General features: G+C 43.0%; 1 protein-coding gene across 1 annotated transcript in view; it reads right to left on the reverse strand.

Annotated features, from left to right (window-relative positions):
• The window catches only part of Tim23 (translocase of inner mitochondrial membrane 23), a 47349-nt gene extending 26607 nt beyond the window's left edge, over positions 1-20742 (reverse strand). The window contains exons 1-5 of the mRNA XM_084587982.1: positions 20543-20742; positions 17330-17388; positions 13096-13189; positions 5560-5647; positions 643-701 (exon numbers count right to left, since the gene is read on the reverse strand). Of these exons, the coding sequence (XP_084444108.1) occupies positions 643-701; positions 5560-5647; positions 13096-13189; positions 17330-17388; positions 20543-20612 (370 nt within the window). The 5' untranslated portion in view covers positions 20613-20742. The remainder of the gene's footprint in view (positions 1-642; positions 702-5559; positions 5648-13095; positions 13190-17329; positions 17389-20542) is intronic.
• Positions 20743-23242: the final 2500 nt, after the last annotated feature.

Raw genomic sequence — 23242 nt, forward strand, 5'->3', positions numbered from 1 at the left:
CAGCACTGGGTACTAGAGGCACACCAAAGCAGAAGGCTCTAAATTAATTTCGGCCACCATGGTTGTTGCAATGCGCACCAAAGCCTCGGTACATTTGCAATTTTTCATTTTGCAGGGTTCGCAGCAGTTCAAAAAAAAAACCAAGGGCTTTCAAGGACTTTAAGGAAGTCCCTGGCATAGTGATTTCAATGACTTCGAGTGACATTGCGTTAAGCACCTTGGACAGAAAATAATGCCTTCAACAACATGATCCCCGACTTTCACTGAAACAAAAAAATAAATAAGGCATATGTCGCCTTGAAACACACACTAGCAATTTAAACATAAAATATTTCAGCTCCTTTGCACTTTGTTAGCCCTTGTTCAGTACCACACTTGTTGCTAGTAATAACCTGCATTCAGTTACAGGCTGCTGACGAAGTATAAGCTGTTTCACACTTAGTTTCCCTCTAATTGTGAAACAGCTTGTACATTAAAAGGGTCCTTCAAGTTTTTGTTATTTCATGGTGAATGGTAGGATGCTCCTGCAAAAATATCCAAGTTTGGAAAAAAAACAAAACCCTCACTGTGCGGTATTGCACTTTCCATTTCACATAAACCGAGTATCTCAATTAGCAAAAAGATAAAAAAAGCAGCACTCACCTATGACTCCTAAAACATTTGCTGACCCAGCACCTCCCTTGGTAATGAAGTTGAGCATTCTGTAATAAACAAAAAAAAAAAATAATAATTGCACCATGTGCAATGCTTCGAGCTCATCAACATCTCTCTGTGACATCAGTACTCTTGAAAACAAGGCAAAACTGGGTGCTAATGTTGCAAAACATCGGCAAGAGCCTGATAGGACACCATCAAGAGATTTTCACCATGAAGAGGCTTTTGTTTATCATGACCTAATAAATGATAAAAGTGTGCACAACTTGCACCTTAATTCCTCATAGCTCTTTGCAACAGCTCTGATCCAATGCTCTCTACCAAAAAGGCTAAACCATGTGCCCATGAATTTGGCACAGTTCGAGCTTTATTAGCTGTACATAAAAAAAAAAAAGAGCAATAGTTACATGCACTGACCAGTAAACTTCAACACCAACACTAAAAAGCTTAATAGAATAGGCCCCGTCGCAGTGGACAGTGGATATGGTGCTTGAAGTGCTCGAGCTCTGCACAAGCTCGGGTCGGGCTTGAAATTTGCTATTTTGCCGAGCCCGGGCTGGGCTCGGGCTTGAGTGGCAGACCCAGGCACATGGAGGAAGGAAACAACTTAAGAGAGGCCTTGATGTCACTTTTTTGAAGCCGGCGTGGCCGCGCCGCGACCGGAGGCTGCAATGTCTCTCCTTCTCCTTTACCCTTCACGTTTTCTTTCTCCGCGAAGCTCACATACCTCAGGCCCTTAGCAACGCTGTTGCTAGTGGCCAGCGTTTTCATAGCTACAGCGTCGCCGTTGCTAATGGCCAGACTTGGCTAACCCTAAATTTTGACGTCACTTCCGCCACACTTTTCCCAATGCATTGGGAATGGCAAGGGCCTCCTTAGTTGTTTCCTTCCTCCATGCCCAGGCCAGACTTTGGCTGGCTATGTACTGCTTCTTTCAGAAACTCCCGCTGTCAAAATTATTAAAAGCTGTTTACGAATAAACCACTAATAGTGCATTTGTTAATGACGAATGAGAGAAAGCTCATTTGTAGACTGAGTTTAAGCAGCTGCACTGAGCAGTTTGCCCAAGTAACTGTAACAACAGCGAACACTGATGCTTCTAAGAACCCATGAGCGGCACATCCCAGACTCCCCTCCGCCACTGAGCCCTCGTGAATGCGGATTCGCCTGGCGTGATTCCGTTCCCTCAACGGTAGGGTACTCTGAGCAGCGTCACCTGGCGACAGATAGCGGAAATATTGTAAAAAGAAATAATAACGGGTTTAAAGCGTGCCGTACTCGTTGCTTCAGTGGCGCAATGGATTGACACTACTTACCTCAGCAATAAGCAATTAAAGCATCTGTTCGAATCCTATAATAGCAACTTTTTAATTTTTCGTATTTTTTTAAATGCAACATTAGCTCATTCCTGAGGAGTGTTCCCCTTTAGGTTACAATATGAAGTGTTTTAAAACAAGCCTTGAACAGAGTCACGAGGTGACAGCATGACAATGGTAACACTAATCACCTTCACCGTAATCATTTCCTGCCTTCAGTGAGTGTATGTTACCTTTAGGTTGCGTTCAGAGACACCTTTCGGTAACTATCGCTGTTTAACCCGCTGAAAGGTAACCAGTGAGGAGAAAGAAGTTGCGGGACCCAACCGTTGAGGAGACGGAATTACGCATTCATTCGCCTGCCTGTGTTTGTACAAGCCGCTTGTCCTGCCGCCGCGGGCCTGTGGGGGGCTGTATGAGATTTTTGTTTTAGAGTAAAGGTTGTATTCACAAGAGTGCGGTTGTGCTCAGAGTTCGCGAGGCTTCTTCGCGGCGGAGCCGCTTGAAGAGAGCCACATTCACATGTGCATATATCATTTTTACTTCCAACAGCAATTTTTGAGGTGGGGCAGGGAACGCGTTAGGCCCAAGTTAAACTAAAATTGCTACATAACTTTACGCGCGCATTCCTCTCGGCATTCAACAACACGAGCGAAGAAGTTAAGAAGAAAATGCGCAAAACCCTACAATGCACTCTGCTACAGTGCAGCTCTTATGGAGCGCTGCAACACATGACACATGGCTCGTTTACATGAGCACACACTTATTAAAGTACACAACATGACTAGCTTGGGATTTTTCAGCCATCAGTGAGCACACTACACCATATCTGGCCGAAGGCACTCTTGTGTCATTTCGTTTTTGTGTTACCGCCAACGACTGGATTTATGAAGCCTCATAAGAGCCACTGGAGAAGGACCTTTAATCGACTGCTCGGCAGGCAGCCGTAATCACCTCCCCCCCCCCCAAAAAAAACTCTACCCTACAAGAAACGCCACTGATTAAGAGGGTACATTATTCATAAGTTTATTACAATCTCGCTTTGGACTTAGAACAGTCCTTTGTTGGGCTAGTTGGCGATCCATTGAGATGCAGTAGTAGTCTTCTTCATCTCTCTGTCCATGTCTGTCTGCGCTACTACTACATCTCAATCGCTTCGGACTTAGTGGCTGGCACACGTGGAATACACATACACAAGGTAGGTGGACAGTTCCTCGTGCAATAGCCACTATATCCAATACTAGCAACCAACAAGCCCAAACAAGAGCCTTGGTAGTGCAGTCTCACGCTCTTTCGATAAAAAAGTAATACAGTTGAACCCGGTTATATTGAACCCGGATATATCGAATTTTCGTTATATCGAACTCACGAAATATTCCCTTGAAAATTCCATGCAAAAGTATAGGAAAGCCGCATCATATATCGAACTCAATTTCACCGGTCGTTCGATATATCGAACTCCGCACCCCGCACTGGAAAGTGTGCCTTCCCCAAAGACGATCGCATCACCCTTGGCCGTTTGCTGCGTGACGTTTTCAAGCCACGCGCGGAAGGAATGAGAGGGGACAGTTCGGCGACGGCTGGTCTGGGCAGCGCTGCGCCCATTCCCCAAAGGCGCGTGCATCTGCAGTTGTGTTTCCCGCGCGCCAACACATGACGTTTGCAAGCCATGTGCGTGGGTGTGCCCATTCTTTTGCCGAGCTATCTCTCTCCTTCAGCACGCGCAACGCATGCACCAAGCCAGCTCAGCCCGTTTTCAGACAGACGTCGGACGCTTTCTCCAGTGTGTGTTGCGAACCTTCTGCGTGCGGCGGCGCGACGGCTGACGTGACTATGGCGCCTGCGGATGTTAAGAAGCGGCAGCTCTCTGTTTTTTTTTGCGAGAGTCATTCTTTCTTATCGTAGTGCTGTACGCGCGGCGTAGCGTAAGATATGGCAGCTGCGGAAGTTTACAAGCGGCAGGGATTCGGTGCTGTTTATATTATTATTATTTTTTTATCATTTATCCTTGCATGTATGAATCAGCGAAAGCACGCGGTCAGCTGCTGCAATCATGACGCCCGCCCCAAGCGCGCGCAGCCTGATAAATCGAACCAGGTTTGTGCAATCAAGCCATCACGGGCACTCTGCCAAGTTCGCTCCCCGCCACCGCAGGAGCTATCAAAAGATAAACGCGCCCTGACGTTATCGCTGCGCAGCATCTTGGCACGCTGCCAATGAGCTGTGGATGAGACGACCGAAAGGGACTGACGCGCGCCATCGACATGCAAGCGAAAATGTTCGCGATTTCTGCCGCCGCGGCGGCTCGAGCGGCGAGAGGGACGCAGTTCCAACAAGTTTGAAAATTTTCACTCTGTCGCTGCTGCTCGTCGCCGAGATCGCTCAGTCGCTTGCATGTGAGAGAGCTGGCCTTAACGCTTTTTTTTTTTTTTTCAAATTCTCGAGTGCAAAAGTGGAGGGTGGGTTCATTATGCGAATGGGTTGATTACGCAACAAATACGTATCGTTTTTTCGCATCGTAAGTGCCGTCACAAGCCGATTTCTGCATATCGAATTATCGATATATCGAACTATTTCGCGATCCCCTTCGAGTTCAATATATCCGGGTTCGACAGTACTCTAAGCAGTCCTTTGAAAATTTTTTTTTCTATGTGCTTGGAATTTTTGTTCCGCATTATTCTGGATGTGGACTCTGCCATATACAGTTGCATGTCAATCAAGACTAGGTCATTTGTGATGAAATAAAGCGTTAAGCATTTTTGTTCGCCTTAACTGTACATCTTTAAGGAGTTCGCGCAGACTGACTGCAGGGCCTAGGGCGGGCAGAGTCTTTGTAGTGCGGGCTCGGTTCGGGCTTGCTTTATGTCAGCTCGGGCCCGTGCTCTAGCTTGACGATTATGCCTAAGAACGCGGGATCGAATCCTGGCTACAGTGGCCACTTTCTGATGGAGGCAAAAAGCAAGACGCCCGTGTGCTGTTTCCAGAGCCCTCCACTACGTCTCTCGTAGAAAGTGTTGCTTTGGGACATTAAACCTCATAAACCTTTATAAAAGTCCAATGGGTGTACTTAGGTGCCCAGCCATTCTCACTGTTGATCTTCGAATGGGAAAAGAAAGCATCAGGGAGAAATTCTGATCACAGTGGTATTAGAACACATGTGATACTATTCCAAGTGCCCCTTCAAAGTGTGAGTGCTTTCAAAAGAAGCAAGAAAGTTTTTCAAAAAAAAAAAAAAAAAAAAAAGATACAGCTGGTTTGCTATGCTTAATCAAATGTGAAGTATGCGTGCTAGCACTCCTGTAAATTAGATAGACCCGCTTCATCAATGGCAACACTGACGAGACATACAGCTCAACAGCTCTTGTCACCCATCTTATGCCATGTGCAAGGTGTGGGACAATGTGGCACATGGCTACAGCATGTGAAGCAGCCTCCCCTCTTGAAGGTCATAGTGAGAGGACTGGACTATCTTCTCTTTCCAGAAAGATGCGCCCCCTCCATAAGAAAGAAAAAGCAAAACTGAAAATATAGAGGGTTTCTTTGAAATTGCAGTTGAAACATTTGTTAGAATTACAAAGGGTCCACCTACTGAGTGCGCCGTACACTGCCAGTATGTCCGGCAAGACTTGTCTCCCGGAGGCCCCTGTAGAACCCTGTAACTCCTCCAAAGGCTGCCCCTGCAAAAAACACAGTAAAAACTCACTACTTGTGAAAACTGATTTACACCGGAACAACAGTGCCCGCGCATCTCAGGTGTGTGCACTATGGCGGGCACGACGACTGGAAGTCCCCCATTGCCAAAATAAAGCACAGCAGTGTTTTGCTTCTTCAAAATTAACACCACCCCACTGCAGCCACCGGTCGCACGCACTGGCCAGTAGCTCCATTTCAGACATTGCTTTGTACGTCGCTGATCATTTAGTTCAATTCTGGGATGACGTAACACTGGTCTAACACCCATGCACATTGCTCTATTTCTCCTTCATCCACATGTGCTCCCTCCGTTCTTCAAATACACTGAATCATCGCGTTTTGAGAATGGGGTCGTTTGCAAAGAAGCGCCACTGTTACTGCATCGCACTGTGAAAAAGGGCCGTGGAGGCGCTTACAATTTTGGTACAATCCTTCGACATTCCCGACAGTGTGCACGAAGCAGAGCACTTTGATGAAACCATGAAAAAAACGTCTCTGTCAATTTTTTTGCATCTTAAATGTATAGAAAACCATATCCCAGGTCGTCATTAGCTAAATGAGCTTCAATGCAAACATTTTTCGGCAGCTTTTTAGGGCCACACAATAAAAGAACTTTTCCCTATACCTTGCAGGCCGAATTAACGGGCTTTTACAGTACCACTATGTCGGCAGAATTGTTCCGAAAAAGGGAAATGAATCAGCCTGCTATATACCTTTAAACGCCTCTTAGAACTCACAATATATATATATATATACAGTAGAACCCCTTTAGAGTAAAGTCACTGGGACTGGCAGGGTCTTTACTATATCAGTTGTTGGTGATAACATGGCCCTGAAGATGCCTTTTGGTAACTAAATGGCTACTTACTGAACATAACTTCTTGCTTAATGAAAAAAACACTTCAAATGCCTTCCATCTCTCTCACCGTCTCTTCGTTCTATTTTTTTCAATTATAGTGGACACACACTTAACGAAACCCGCATAAACGAAAACTCCTTTTAAATGAAACAATTTCAAAAGAAGTTAATTGGTTTCATATAAAATCAGTGCAGAGTCGCGCTCGACAATTGAAACTCCATTTTGCTTGTAACACGGATAAACGAAACCGAAACTGTGCAGTCTTTGTTGATGACGATATCCAGATTCCAATCAAATCCAGTACCTTGCACGCCTTGTTTTGTGCAGACGCCATTTTGCTTTGCTCTGTAGCTGTGTTCCGTGGCTTCTTTCCGGCATGCAGTATGGAAGCTGTTAAAAAGAGTCCCCATAATGAGTTGTCTTTAAAAGCCAAGATGAAAATTCTTGATGATGTCAAGTGCGCCAAGGAGTCGAAAACTGATATCGTGAAAAGGCATGGCATCTCAAAGTGCATGCTTTCAAGGATTCTGAAGGGTCGTGCCATGATTGAAAAGGCATATAACAGTGGCGCTTTTTCCCCTGGAAAAGGATGCATCTGGCCGACCATGAGGACCTCGAGAAGGCACCATTCCTGTGGTTCAAGCGTGCCCAAAGTTCCAATCTTCCAGTGAGCAGGCCTATTTTGGAGGAGAAGGCGAGACATTGTACTACAGATGAAAATTGAAGGCTTTAAATTCAGCGATGGCTGGTTAAGCCGTTTCAAGAAGTGCCACGGCCTTGTTTTCCGCACCATAGCAGGTGAAAGTGCCATGGTAGATAACGATGTTTGCTCTGACTGGCAGCAGCAGAAGCTTCAAGACGTCCTCTCAAATTACGAGCCAAGCGATGTCTTCAACGCGGACGAAATGGCACTTTTTTACAAGCTTCTTTCTAAAAAGATTCTAAGCTTCAAAGGTGAGAGGTAGATGGGGGTAAGCACAGTAAGAACCGTGTCACTGTTCTTGTGGGAGCAAATATGGATGGGTCCGAGAAGTTGAAGCTTCTCGTTATCAAGAAAGCAAAAAAAATTGCGAACTTTTAAGGGTGTCAAAAACCTGCCGGTGTTGTACAAAGCGAATACCAACGCCTGGATGACGCAGGCAATTTTAGAAACTTGGCTGTGGCAGAGGGAAACAGAGATTACTAGGAAAAGCAGAAAGGTCATGTTTTTTGTTGACAATTGCCCCATGCATGGTGAGGAGCGAGACCAGATTTCAATTCACCTGGAGTTCCTCCTTGCAAACCCGACAGTCGTACTCCAGCCTATGGATTAGGGCGTGATTCGCAATGTTAAAGTGTTCTTCCGTTGTCACGTCTTGAAAACAATTATGCTGTGTATGGACAGGGACAAAGAATTCACCGTAGACCTCCTCTCTGCCATCCACATTTTGGCTCACTCGTGGGATGAAGTTACGGCAACGGCAATCCAATGTTGCTTTCATCATGCGGGCTTTTCCAAAGCAGTGGCCACTGACCAAGAAGAACCTGATGAAGTTGCTGAAGCACAAGCTGTTTTTAATGTACTGGCTCCCAAGTGTGGCACTGTGACCCCGGATGATTATGACAAGTAATGCCAAAAGTTGGGCGAGTTGGTGAAAGTTCGTGATAAAAAAATAGCGCAAAAAGAACCGTCCTTCGTGTTCTTTTTGCACTCTTTTTTGATTATGATGATTATGAAGCTATTGATGATGATGTTGTCACCTGCCATGAGGACACCTTTACTGAAATTGTGAAGGAAGTTGGCGAAGCCAACGGTAATGACAGTGAAGAGGAGACCGAACACCAGAACAACAATCAAAGCTCTCCAATGTCAAGTCAAGCAGTTGAAGTACCCCAGCAGTACTTTGAGTGAGAGGGCTGCTTGGAGCACACGTGGAGCCTAGCTAAAATGAATGCCTTTTTACTGAAGCAGTGGTGTGCCAACTTGAAACAAGCCACGTTGCAGTTTTTTTGGGAGTCACAACCCTTAAACAAAACTACCAATAAACCAAGCAGATTTCCTTGTCCCCTTAGAGTTTTGATTAATAGGGAGTCCACTGCATAAGATGTTTTGTTTACATCTTGTGGAAGTACTTTTCAAGCATGGGACCAATGTGGCTATCAATACAACTGAGTCTGATTTCATGTGAAAACCAAAGCGTTGCATGAACACGGCGTCATCATCTACTATTTCTGTCTGTAAGAAGGCAATAGATGAAAAATGCTTGCAGCAATCAAGTGCTGCAAAACCGCACACGCCGCTCCTCCAGTTCTTGCCACTGCTGCTTCGTGCTGCACCAGTGCTGTGAATGTTCAGTTGTTTCTTCCCTTCCCTATTTCTCGTTGAACTTTTACTCTCCTTTACTTTCTGTACGGATCACGCCGCCTTCTTTCCATGCTTTTGACGGCTTTACTTTTTATTTTCATATGCGCTTCATGCTTTCCCTCACAGCTCCAAGGCCTAGTGGTAAAGTCGTTTAAAAGAACACTCGATGCGTTTTTTTTTTTTTTGCTTAAAAAAAAAAAAAAAATTGCCTCGCGATTCCAGGCAGCGCACGTGCGGCGATGTACTTTACTGAGAACCTGCCACCGCAGCCAGACGCACTTTATTATAACAGATTTTTATCAAATATATTTTTACTATAAAGGGGGGAAAATGTACAGTCGTCTCTGGAAGGTGAAATGAGACTTCAGGTTTACTTCACTGTATCCAAGTTTTTACTATATCCGAGTTTAGTATAGCAGGGTTCTACTGTTTATATATATATATGAAAGATCTGTGGAGGGCTCACAATATATATATAAGCGTACCAGATAAATAAATGTGAAGTGTGCTAATTTTCGAGACGTATAACAGCAAATAATTCTTAAGTTGCACACTAGCTCGTTAGCAAAAACTGGTTAGGGACTGTAGTTTTGGTACAGACAAAAAAAAAGGGGGGGTAAAAGTAGACTGAATTCGACCTTTGAAATTCGGTTTTTAGATGAAATAGTTCAGTCTTCCCGATGTGTGTTCCTGCTAGCTTGCCATCTAGTATGTGTTAGTCACAGGAGAGAATGAACAAAATATAGAAGCCAGAGGCATGGTAAGGTAATGTATAGATGGATATAGAAGCACAGTTTGCACTTAAAGGAATCACTTCTCTAACTTAAATGTCTCTGCAGACTGAAGGGGATTCGACTGCCACCATATGTCATTTGCTAGCTTGGCACTCCCACTTGTCCCCACTCATTTAGAGCACTTCCTTTGTTTAGGTTTCTTCACTGCATGTAAGGAAATTCAAGCCATGTGTAAGTGTGATGAAAAGGCGTCATAATCTGGCTACCATGGTGAAGAGTAGAAGTTTCATTACCGCCGTGAGCACGCAGCCCGCTTGCTCAATGCCCGAGCAATAATGTGGCAAACCAGGTTTTAGGAATAAACATCCACCTGCATTTCAATCAACCACTTTGTCACTTAACTTCTGTTTCATTTTTTATTTGTTGCAGCATCTAATTTATTAAAAGCATAAATGCATCTAAGGTGCTTTAATAGTGAAGGATGATGATTAGTGCCATATTTATGACCAAATGGAATGCTCAGGCCAACAAAAAAGGTAATATTATACAACTGATTTCTGACCCCACAGGAATACTACATTTTACCACAGAAAAGAAAAAGAAAATTTTAATCAATTATCAGAACATTATATTTGCAAAGAAAAAAAAAACACACTCTGGAATAAATATCGAAAGAGTCTGTTGAATTGACAAGAAAGTAAAACCTAAATGTTCAACCCCTACGAATAAGTTAAACAAGCACTTTCCCATTACAGTTTGATAATTATTTCCTCTGCCAGATACTGAAACAAAATTAAAATAATTCAAAGTACACAAGTCGGAAAGAGCACAAGGGCAAGCATTTAGAAGTATGTGGAAAGAGCTTTTGTATCATTTGGCATAATGAGGCTGCATCAGTTATACACCAGTAAACAACACAAAATGGCTATCCATAGTTTTTTGTTTTTCCTTAAATGATTGCAGAATTTCTCATCAAAAATGATTCAGTTGTCGGGGTTTAATAGCACAAATTAATGTGCATAGACATCACACAGTGCACAAGCAGTTCACGCTTTACCACCACCTGCCAGGCTCATGATAGAAAATTCCTGCCATGGAAATTTACCAAATGCCTCAGTGCAAGTACAGTGACACATGCGTAATTAGTGCCACAAGATGGCTGAGGCCTTTTAGGTATATTCAAACAAGCATTACAGATCAATGGCAAAGCGTTCACCCTCTGACAGCCTCAAATAGAAAAAAAAAAGAGAGCCAAAAAGAAGACTGCAAATCAGCCTACAAAAAGAAAAAAGCCATTTTGCATAAAACTGAACCCGACACAGGCTGACCAACTGATCAGTGAAAGCTCAGATTCAAAATTTGTGCCTAATGGCCATCACCCCTGCCTGCTGAGCAAGGAGCAAAAAGCTCAGTACATAAACTTTCCCGCAGAACTTCTCTGAAGGCATCAAAGTGAAGAGGATAAAAGCCTGCTCTTTACTGAGAACAATGAAAAAGAAAAAAAAGAAAAAAAAAAACTTTTTTCCCCTCTTTCGGTATGAAGGAGACATGCACGGTAACATAACTCAAACTTTCTACCACAAAAGAACGCTGAGACAGCACCACCATCAGTCACCCCAACTACGGGTACAATGTTTTAAATATGAAGGATCAGATTTTACTCCAATGCTTCACCTGAGCAATCCAAAAGTGCACCTTTTTGCATTGAAAATTCTCTGCAAGCTCCACAGTACAATGCATGATAAGCAACAACAAAGGCAAGTTATTTTGCAGTATTACAATGGTAAAGAAAACAGACTCAATTGGCTAAGGAGCTTTACTACAAGTACCCTAATACTGTGATCTTAGTCCTTCGAACTTTCTTTGCCCCAAAGCGACATGGGCTACGAGGGGTGCCGCAGTGGAAGATTCTGAATTAAATTCAACTTTCTGGGTTTCAGTTACCTCATAACCTAATAACCCTTACTAAATGATTGCTCTCGATTACATTCAGTATGACCTCATACTTCGCATTTGCACTGCTGTTCTACCACCTTGGAAATGTTCATGATCTTTTCCAAACTGTTCTGCCAAACATTCGAACAAACAAGGTTGGACTGGGACAGACGTGTTTAAAGCCAAAGTAATAATAGATGCATGCTTACAATGTGCCAGTAAGGTTTAACTTGGATGTGTTACAATGCAAAACTAGATAAGGATGAGAAATGAGGTGGAGAAAGCCACAACTTCAGACTAATATTTGTCTACACCTCATTTCTTCTCCTTTGTTATCCAATCCTTCAGTAGTATTTACTTGTTGCATACTTTCTAAAAAGTCAGCGGGCAGCCCAGAAAAATGCTGCCACAAAACATCACAAGTGATTTCCAATAATCAATAAGCAGCATTTATACAGCGATATTCCAAACCACAGAACTGGAGAAAACAAGCGAACTGCAGGAACTGAGCAGCCCAGTCATATAGGTTGCGGTGTGTAAGTCATGTCACTTTGTTTACTGCAATGACAGCCAATAAAATATTTCCCGAAAAAAGCTGGTATCTGGACCCCACTGAAAATATCAAGTTAATGCCATCTCACACCTCATGCAACAGCATGAGGAAAAACTCCACTTCAACACATGTGTTACGATGTTTTGTGGGAGTTACACTGACTATTATTAGCTTTACAGTGAATTAGTACTAGAGCTTCAATTCAACCTATTAGCCACTGTGCGGTGTCTGAAGCCTGCTTGACCTAAAACAAAAAATGACCTGAGAATGTTGTGGCCACAAGTGGGTTTCGAACCCAAGGCAGCACGAACAGATCAGCTTCACCTGCAGCTGCGTCAGACCACTAGGCCACCACCACAGCCGAACATCTCATGTGTTTAACTACCAAGTCTGTCACACTGTGCATCACAACTTCCATACGTGTGCAATGGATCTAGAACACATTGCTATCATGTCGCCCTCTTGAGGTGCATTACTAGCATTAAAGTCCTCAATCACCGATCATTATCTGAAGCCTGCCTGACCTTGAAAACTGAGCCTCAAGCCAAAACCAAAGTGAAATTTGATGTGCAAACATGCTTCATTCACAGCCATGCTGAATCACCTATACTTTTCCCACAATGCAACTGAGAACAAAGCATACTAAACAAGGCTATTAATGCATACAATGTAATTTTTCTTTTGTTACCCGTCTTTTTCTTTTGTTAGCAGTCATAGCAGTAGTTATTAAGCAGGCCAAAATAATAGCTATTTCTGAGCATGAACCAGAGCAGACTCCTGTCCTGTCCAAAGGACTCCCCTTGAGACCCAAGGTGAGGCACTCAAAACAAGGTACCCAAACCATGATGGGTTGACTTAAAAATGTTTTGTCATTTTGTGGCTCTAGCCTTACACATGCTATTTCTGCTCACAGAATGCACCACCCGCCAATAATTAATTAGGCGATGTTTAATCTTCAAATGCTCACAAAAGGCAACCACATGGTGTCAATATCCAAGTGTACTTACCGATCATTACTGAACCACCGATTTGAGAGAATGCCAATTCAAACCGTCCCCGTTGCCGTGAAGCACCCTCTGGAAAAATCCATTCTGGTCCACCCTGCATCAGAATTTACATCAAAAATAAAAACCATGCCCTAGAACACAAGACACAAGTGCAGTTCATCATAACTTCATGGAAACTTTCGTCACTGACATCTTTGCAACATAAAGCTAATAAGAGCAGCAAACATGTTACAACCAACTATGACAAACTGATGAAAATTTCAAAAAGAGAATGAAACTTATTGGAAACACAAGCACTTTCTAAATTTCCGACTAGCATCATATAAGGGGCCAGAGAACCATGCAACCAATGGTTATTGTACAAAAAGCTAGCAGCCTAGAGTAGTGACACCGCACGACATAAACCCACTGAGCGGTTAAGGTTAAGACCCCATTCCCAACTGAAAGCCTAGAAAGTGCCCAACCGGTCATGCCTTAAGACCGACTCCATCAAAGGGTGGGCTAGCAGTCCAAGGTTATGTGGAGAGAGAAATAAAGAGGAGAAAAAAAAAGGGGCTGGCAGCCTGTTTTACACAATGTTTCATTAATGAGAGGAGTCTTTTCTTTAAAGGGGGTTTCTTGCTCCGTTTATGACACAGATGTAAAACAACCAATCCCTACATTCTGCCAGTATGCTCGACAGGATCAGACATAAAGCAGCTCAGTGAAATGACGCATTAGCACATCCAATGTACACAATATTTTTCATAAATCCACTACTTTACGGTGCTGAGCATTTCTAAACAGTTTCAATGTGCTCATGCACAAGGAACTTTGTAAAAGTCATATATAAATACTGTGCTTTAATCACATTTTATACCAAAAGTGCGAGTTTTAATCGCACATTTAAAAAAAAAAAGTAAAACTGCTCGGCACGCAAATGAAACGAACAATAAGAAGGTCGGTCTACTTAGCAGGCAACAAGTATAGCCTCCCAATTTTTTAAATTTCACATGAGTACCAATCAGTCAGCACCTTAACATGGCACAAGCTAGCAAAGTGGGCGATAGTTGGTATGTGCAACTGGTAGTTTAAATGCCCCAGTTTTTTTTTTTCCCGCTCGGGTTTAAAAAAAAAAAATGCCACGATCCTTAATAAGAACTGAAGTGAAATGTTTGAAATATATCAAGAAGAAATGTTCTGACCACCCCTGGAGTCCCTACTTTTCTGGAGTTCATGCAGTCCCTACTTTTGAACTTTTGAGCATGGGGAGTCTTGATCCCTTGTCAATTTATCTGGGGGAAGCTCTCAGCTTCCCGAGACACCTTTGACTTTAAAGCACTGCCCAGAAGCTTCAGACCACCTTACCAGCAATGCTTACATTGCATTTTTCCAAAATACTATAGAAGCAAACAAATGGAATTTAAAATGTTTGAATATTTGGCCTCTTGCCACTTCCCTTGAGTTGGGAATGTTTTCCTCAAACTACCTTGCCTTGAGGACACACAAAAACAAATTAAAAATTAAAGGGTCTCTTAGATGTCTCAAGAGGAGAATGGAAAAAGCCTACACTTCCTCTCCTATCATTTGCCTCCCATTGGCGCTCTTGCAGTGCTACATATAACTATAATTGGTTTACAGGAAAGGAAAGACACACCATCTGTCACACTTTCTCCAACAGGTGTGAATTTGGACAGTACACCATCGCTCCTGTCACATGGCGTTCCTTGGCACGTATTCAAGAGTGAGATTGCAGGTGGCAGGAACGCTATATAGATTGGGACACATCTCGCGCACAGGATTTCGTTCCATGAGCCCAGAAAAGCTTTCGCCTCAAAAATCATCCTACCTACCAATCATACAGCAGCACCAGCAGCCACAGCTGAGCTGCCTTTGGCAATGTGGCACCCACTGCTACTTTGTGCAGCAGCCCTAACGACGGCACAGGATCTGACCCAACACCAGTTGCAATAATACATCAGGATGAATGACAAATATAGTATGTCGTAAGGAATGGAGACTTCAAATTTGCACTCAATGAGCACTATGTACCATTAAAAATTAAGCACTAACCTGGCTGTGAAGTTTGAGCACTGCTCATCATGTATGACCATGAAGCCTAACAGTAATGCTAAGAGTGACAGAGTCTATCTGTTAAGTGTGATAACTTTCCATTCTCAAAGTTCAAGTGCTTTTTGATACTTTGGGGTGTTGTTGCTTGTGACTTTGCTTCTGACTCCCATGAAAACAAAAGCTAAAAGTGGTGCATAGACAATGTCGAAGCCAAATTATCTATTGCAGACGCACAAAAACAAATAAGAAATGTAGAAAAGCGAAAGATTGACAGAAAAAAGACAACCCTCAAACCTACTTGCACCCAAAGACAATACGAAGAGATTAGGGCACTTATTGCATTCACATCAGTACCTACCTAAATGCCAGAATAATAATGCAGTAAATCATGGCTGCATCATGAGCAGCGGGCTGTTCTAATAAGGCAACTAGGTAAGCAACTAAGAAATCAAATTTACACTGTGTGTATATACATCAAGAAGACAATATGTACAAAGACTGGTTTGCATCAAATATAACCACAGGACGACAAAACCTTGCCCTCTGCTTGCGTATGAATTCAGTAATTAGAACAACTTTAGTTTTTGCACACCAATTTTTCCCATCCCTTCTGTACCTAGCCCTGCAATGCAAGAGGAACCTTTTGAATGCAATGACTGGCCCTGAGAAATGGTTTGGTTTGGTTCACGGGGTTTAACGTCCCAAAGCGACTCGGGCTATAAGAGACGCCACAGTGGAGGCCTCCGGAAATTTAGACCAGCTGGGGTTCTTCAATGTGCACTAACATCACACAGCATGGTCATGGAAAATGGGTCATAAAGGCTAAAAAAATAGCCAAATTACAAACAACAATGCAAAACCACTGACAACTGCATGGCTAGGATATTATGCAACGGCATAAAGGCCTCGCGGGCTCTTTATGACACTGGATAAGATCCCAAAATCCGGCTTTCAGGGTCACACCACACAATTTAACAAATAATGATGAATTAAATATAATATATATATATATATATATATATATATATATATATATATATATATATATATATATATATATATATATATATATATATATATATATATATACATATAAACTGATCTGCCATGTAGATTCAGAACATAAATATGCATATCAGAACATATCAAGTGAAAGGCAGTTACCCTGAATGAATGAAAGGCAGAAATCTAAAAATTTGAAAGTGCAAACATCATTTACATAATGGGTGACGTCACATATCAACATCAGTCAGAGCCACTTGGAGCGTACTCTGAGCCTCTCAAAGCCACCCGGAAACGAACAGGACGCATCACGTGATACAAATTACACATGAAACAGCACTTGACCGATAGTGACAATCCCAATGGAAGTGACGTCACATAAGCCAGATGTGGTGTTACCTCACCAGAAAGGTGTCCCAAAATTGGAAGTTGTGTCATGAAAGAAGACATGGTAAGGTTAAGAACAAGTTGTCGTAATGCTCATTATGCTGGTGCTAAATGTAAACAGAGTGATTGCTGGGGCGTTCTGCACTTTGTCCACATCAAGAAGGGCACCAATATCAGTTAACTCCATCATTCACACTCGAAGTGTACCATAAACTTGTTCGAATTATGCAGAATTAAAATTATGGGGAGCTTTCCACATCTATTTTACAAGACCAAAGCAGTACATAATTCAAACAAGCCAGACATTAAAATTAAGCGTTTGCAACCAATGTGCTCAGCTTTCTTGGCAGTTGTAATTAAAAGGCACACCAAGTTATACTGCATGGTAGATTTAGTTTCTCACCAAACTTAGCTTCGCGATTTCAGGTCTTGTATAACCATGAAACTACAAGACTGCAAGGTTCACTTCATTTATGACTGCAAAACTATGAGTGAGCAAAGCAAAAACTTGCGGTGCACTGCACAGTTTTCGTAGAACACACTTTGTGGGCATTTTTCTTCTTTAAACTTTACAGTTGATAAAAGTTTTATGCAAATCGCCACACAGAAACAAAATATTTATGAGGGCCATCTTTAGACCTTTCCTTAGGCGGATCCCCCCCCCCCAATTAATCGTAACAAAATGAAGCAATTCATGCCAAGGCCCGTAACCCACACATTGACCCACACACTATCCCCTAACCCATGAGAGAGAACACTTCTTCGCCTTATCTAGCGAGTATGTTGAGCCTACCGCATTGATGTAGGCTGGGTCGAAGTTCAGGTAAGGTGACACTGGTACGTTCTGCCCACCTGCAAGATAAATGTAGTTCAAGAACTAAATCCAGGGAGAAAACTCCCACAAATGAACAGCGTAAATGATGGTGGCTAAAATGGATACATGTCACACGTAAGACACATTGTTAAACATCATACTTACACTGCAAAATGAAACATATGCACAGTTAAAAGGGTCAAAATTACAGAACTACATTTGCTTTTTAATCATATTTTGAATGCAGAAAAGCTTGCGGTAACACGAGGAGAAATGTCCGCACAGTCACCATTACACTGCCTCAAAACCCACCTGAAAAAACAAAACCAGTGACAGATTGAACAAATAAATCGGCAGTACCTGTGTCAATGAGGTGCCCGGTGATTTCATATTCATTCATTTACCACAGCCCGTTTTTTAGTTTCCACTTGCGGTACTTTTACTTTTCTCCCATGAGACAATACAAAAAGCTGCTAAAAATAAGTAGCGCAAAAAGCAAGCGTATTTAAAACAGACACGCTATACTTCTTCAAAGTGCATTTTCCCTTACCAACCTCCAAACCGCTGATTAAAGAGGCTGCTCACACAACAGAGTGCTTGCCACATCGAGACACTGTAGCTCTAAAAATCTCATGGCAAATTTTTATTTACTCATTTGAAAATACTGTTGGCTGCTGTGTGACCGCTACTGTAGTCATGACAGAGAGCAAAAGATCACTTCTCAATATCACATAAAAATTACAATATTCACAAGGTAAAGAACATGAAGACAAACTAAAGTAAGCCTCAGTGATACACTGCAGTCCATAAGCAGCAATTAAACGGCACAAGGCACTGGTATTAATACAAGGACTGCATCATAATGTGAAGAGCACATGGAATGCAGCATGGTTCTGAAGTTGAAGACTGGCAGGGGGAGTCTGTTACTTCTGTATCCAATTGTAGCCAAAAAAACCATCAGCAAAAAAAAGTCTCAAATGACGTGCTTTCATGGTTTGGCCACAATCTGCATGGCTAGAAAATATCCAATAAACTTAGATTGAAAGTGATTTCTTCAAAAGAGAACAGCACAGACACAGGACAAAGTGCCTATGTTGTTTGTTCTCTTTGTCCTGTGTCTGCCCTGTTCCCTTTTGAGCAATGTTATACTAACTAGCCACGTCAACACCCTTATGATTTCTTCACAGAGTTGAACTCCACTGGCTTGATGCAAAGTGATGCCAATGCAAGGCAAGTTAGTGGGCTACAACATCGAAGCATACACAGTCAATATCTCACTATTTTGACCTTCTATTATGGGTTTCTCCAGGGCTTAAACAAAAAGCTTTGATGTCTTTGAATAGCTTCACTATTTCCAAATGGATATTGCTATCTCAAGAAGTGCAAGTTACATTACCAAACCAAAGACTACAAGCATGCAAGAAATTTAACTAAGTGGTCCCAGACAGTGTGCCTACAGTGCAGTCTGACCACACCTCCAACACATAAACAGCATCGCTTGTTTGATATGCATGACCATACTTTCAGCTTGAAATAGTTGCTTTGGCAGCTGATTTTGTTTCGGCAATAATACAATGTTTCTTGGTGATGCGCCACATGATGACAACACTGTTGCTTATCGTTGGCACTGGAGCGGTCGTATAATGAGACGAGATTCTGCAATGGAGTGACAAGTTTTCAGTGTTGCCCTATTACCCTGTCTCGCAGCTCACCTCGAATCATCAGGAAAGTACAATTATGCTAGTACCTCGTTTTTAAGACTAAACAGTGTTGCATGAAGTATGCTAAAAGCACTGATGAAAATTCTTCTGGTGATGCACCGCAATTCTAAGGCACACAGGTGCCAAATTAGATTCCGTGGTGCAGAGACTTGCAAGAAGAGACTTCTCCCACTCCTTTTGATAATAATGGTCACTATCTAGCCACAACGGCCTTGCTTGTCCTGTATTACCCGGCCAACCTTTCCCTGAACTACCCTGATGTCTTGATGCTCTCATATGCATGGCTAAGAGAAAGCAAGCACCTGCAGGCTCTTCACTGAAACCGCACTAGGAAAAAAATTAGCTGGGGTTTAACTATCCTTAAACCGAATAAGTGCGAAAGCACTGTTTGGCAAGGTGGAGAGGTCGGCAGAGAGGTTGGCAAATTTGGTAGGAATAATGTTCAAAAGCTATCAGGGACACGCTGGCAAGCCTTAAAAGAGCGTTTGGTCGGGACTTTTTCCACATTTGATTCCCATCATATGCCAAAAAAAAAATAGGTAAAATGAAAAAGGGGAATTTTTCAAACTCTGAATTACCGAAGGAACATCGTGATACAACAGCAAAATTACATGACATTGACATATTACTAAGCATGGCTTTCAGTCCACTCAATTAGCTAAATCTTGCTCCGCTGCTTACAAGCCTTAACTCAAGCATTCTCTGCTGAAGGGTCTCCAGAACCAATGGACCAATCACCTATGGCTAAAACATGAGATTTAAATATCACATTTTTTATATCCTGCTTGACTAGCTCACTTTATTTCTTTGTTAAAGTGGTGGTGGGTATTGAGCACAAACGGCTTCTGCCGGTTTTTGTGTTCGATCCATACCGCTAGCACATGCTTTTTTTTTTTCCCCCGCCGTAACAATCTTGCAGTGCTTTTTTTTTTTTTTTTTTTTTTTTAATACTGTGTACTGCTCGACTGTTGTGTACTCTTCGCTATTGTGTAAGCTCCTAAATTCTAGTGGCCTAACTCACACAATCATACAAATGAATTAAAGCTGTTCAAAGCTGTTCCGAACAAATCAAAGATTACAAAATGCAGTAGTAACATGGCGCATGACATGAATGCGAGGCGAACCCCATGTCGCGGAACCGATTATGGCTCATACCCACCAGACCTCTAGAATTAAAATTTTATTTCATGACGTAAAGTTGGCGGAAGCATCACTAGCAACATCCCACCTTTCACACGATATCAAGCGGTGTTAACTAAAGATCGTTTTCACGAATTTTGCATGTATCAGAACACTTGCTCTTACAAACCAGTAATACTTCAAATATGTATACGCAGCTAAACACAAAATACCACAAGTGACGCAAGGACAAGCCGAAATTTCAGTAAAATACGACATTTCACGCAGTTTGTCGCTGCGAGAACGCCGCAAGGTCGCTAACCCGCAAGGCACAGGAAGCGATTTCACGTACCTGGTATCTGGAAACTAGGGTCGATTGCCGGGTAAGCGGCCCCGAAATAACCAGCGCTTTGGCGGTCCATAGACAAGGTTTCTACTGTTCAAGAATGGTAATGTTAAGTAACTGTTGCGCTTATTTTGATCTTAGTGCGCTGAAGTCATCACGGGCCGATGAATGGCGCAGGACCTTGGCAGGACCGCGTGGGGAAGACGGGCGACGGAAAAGGAATTGCGTCACTTGCACTGTGGTCACGAGGACCCCAAAAATAAAAAAAAACGCGTAATTAAAGTCTTTTTTTCTTCCCCTAAACAAAATAAAACTGTTACAGTAGCAAAACGACGTTTTTTTTTGTGTATAAGCGTGAAAAATTGTGACTAATTATGTTAAACAAGATGCTTAGTTTTGCAGATTGTAGTGTCATCTTAATCTGGTCAATAAAAGCTAGTACCCGTTACATTCTAATAATTCTAAAAAAGAGTTTTTTTTTTTTGCTTTTTTACCTTTTAATTATTTGTTTGGCTATTGTCTATAAATGTTTTTTGCCAGGTAGTTGTGCTTGTGCGGTTGTGCGCAAGATAGTTGGACGTTTCCAACAGTTTGGGCTGGTTTGGGTTTGGTCTAGTAACGTTGTTTCCAACTGTTTATTTCATGTAGCAACCGTATTTCATGTATAGTGCCTACAGGGTGTTGCACAATTAGACCCGCGCTGTAGAATGCTTCTCCCAGCTAAACCGCGGAATCCTTGCAGTTCAGATTTCGCACAGAAATCGCATTTTGTCGCTAGTATTTTTTAATACTAAATTTGTTTGTGGTACTTGCCTGATTCGATCAGAAGAAGTAAAATACTCCCATCGCCTGCGGCGGCGGCGACGCCAGACGAACCGCTGCCCCAGCGATGGGACTGGTGGCGCCACCTCATGCTGCTAACAACAACTCAAACCTTTTACCAGAAACGCTCGCCCCCTCTTTTCCTGCTACAGAGTTGTTGTTAGCAGCATGAGGTGGCGCCACCAGTCCCATCGCTGGGGCAGCGGTTCGTCTGGCGTCGCCGCCGCCGCAGGCAATGGGAATATTTTACTTCTTCTGATCGAATCAGGCAAGTACCACAAACAAATTTAGTATTAAAAAATACTAGCGACAAAATGCGATTTCTGTGCGAAATCTGAACTGCAAGGATTCCGCGGTTTAGCTGGGAGAAGCATTCTACAGCGCGGGTCTAATTGTGCAACACCCTGTAGTATATTTATAGTGCCTTGAATATACTGGCTAGTGTGACGAGCGCATAGGCTCCGCTATGGGAGAGGATGATTGCGTATCTGATGAAAGCCAATTGCGGACGACAGCGGGCGCTGCTTCGCCGGAGGGTGCTGCCACAGCAGACGACGCGGCTCTCTCGCATCGTAAAGCCACATGTTTGAAAGCTGTTGCTGCTGTGCGCCCGTTATTGCCTGCCTTGTGTCCGTATCTGCTCTTCACCGAGGCATAGCGTTGATGTTTGGTGCCACTTAGTGTCCAAACCAAAGAGACAGTGCAAGGAAAGAACGTGTTTTGTCCCGTTGTGTACAAGTGGGTATCGTTCGAATAAGGAGCATGTTTCTTTGTTTACTGCGCCCACCGACGCTGCGCGACTGCTTGAGTGGGAGAGACTGATAAAACGAGAGGACAGGCGGTTGACATCGGCATCCGCGGTGTGCGAGAAGCATTTTGAAGAGCAATACATTGAACGTTCTTTCAAGGTGACTGTGAACGGCGTGGTGAACGAGATCGCCCGAGACAAACCCCGCCTAACGCCTGATGCCGTGCCAACATTGTTTGAGCAATTTCCCAAGCATCTAGTGCCCAAAAAAGCACTGAAGAGAAAGGTGAGGAACCTTTGCTTACAGGAGCCTACTACAAAAAGACGGCGAAACAAATCCGAGCCGTTCGATGTTACCGATAGCAGTGCAACAGGTGATATTGAATGTTCTGCCTCTTCTGACGATGCCGCTGCCGGTATGAACCCCGCCGAAAGAGTCAATTGAGAAAAAGAGTCACCGTCGCAAAGTGACAGCCAAGCTGTACAGCTGCCATCAGCCGAGAGTGGCCACCCATTTAGTAATATATTCATCCCGATTGCATGGATGAAAGTCCCGAGTGCGTCCAGTGTAAATTTGTCCTATGCTTTGTGCGAAGCCGAAGCAAACAACTTCGGACCTTTGTTCATTGAAAGAATGGTTACGTTTAACAAGGCCTTGCCTGAAGGGGGGACTGTTTTAGCCACTGTGTACTTACGAGGAAGGGAGCACAGCAAGGAGGTGCTTACATTGTGCAGCGAGGCAGAACTGCTGGTTCAGAAAGCTTCTGCGATGGCACTGTGCTGCGGGAGTGGAATAAAGCCAGTGTCAAGCAAATATGTCCAGCACAGGAAGATGTACTTTGCGGCAAGGTGCTTGTTAACAACGGAAGCTGAAGGAAGTTCTTGTGCTCAATGCAAATACCAGCGAGTGCTTGCTCAAAACAAAATGCGCAGGTTGAAAAAGCAGGAAAAAACCAGCAGCGAGAAAAATAAACGCCAGAACGTCTCCCGCAACCTGAGAAGGACTTGTGAAAGGTTTGAACAGAGAGCGAACTTGTGAAAGGTTTGAACAGAAGGATTCCTTGCGAAAGGTTTGAACAGAGAGCGTGAAGGACAAAGGCAGCGGCAGAAGTATTTGAAGTTGCGGCACTGCCAAT

This window comes from Amblyomma maculatum, chromosome 1, assembly GCF_055883805.1.
Source record: "Amblyomma maculatum isolate TAMU_Amacu chromosome 1, ASM5588380v1, whole genome shotgun sequence".
NCBI classification, from domain to species: Eukaryota; Metazoa; Arthropoda; class Arachnida; order Ixodida; family Ixodidae; genus Amblyomma; species Amblyomma maculatum.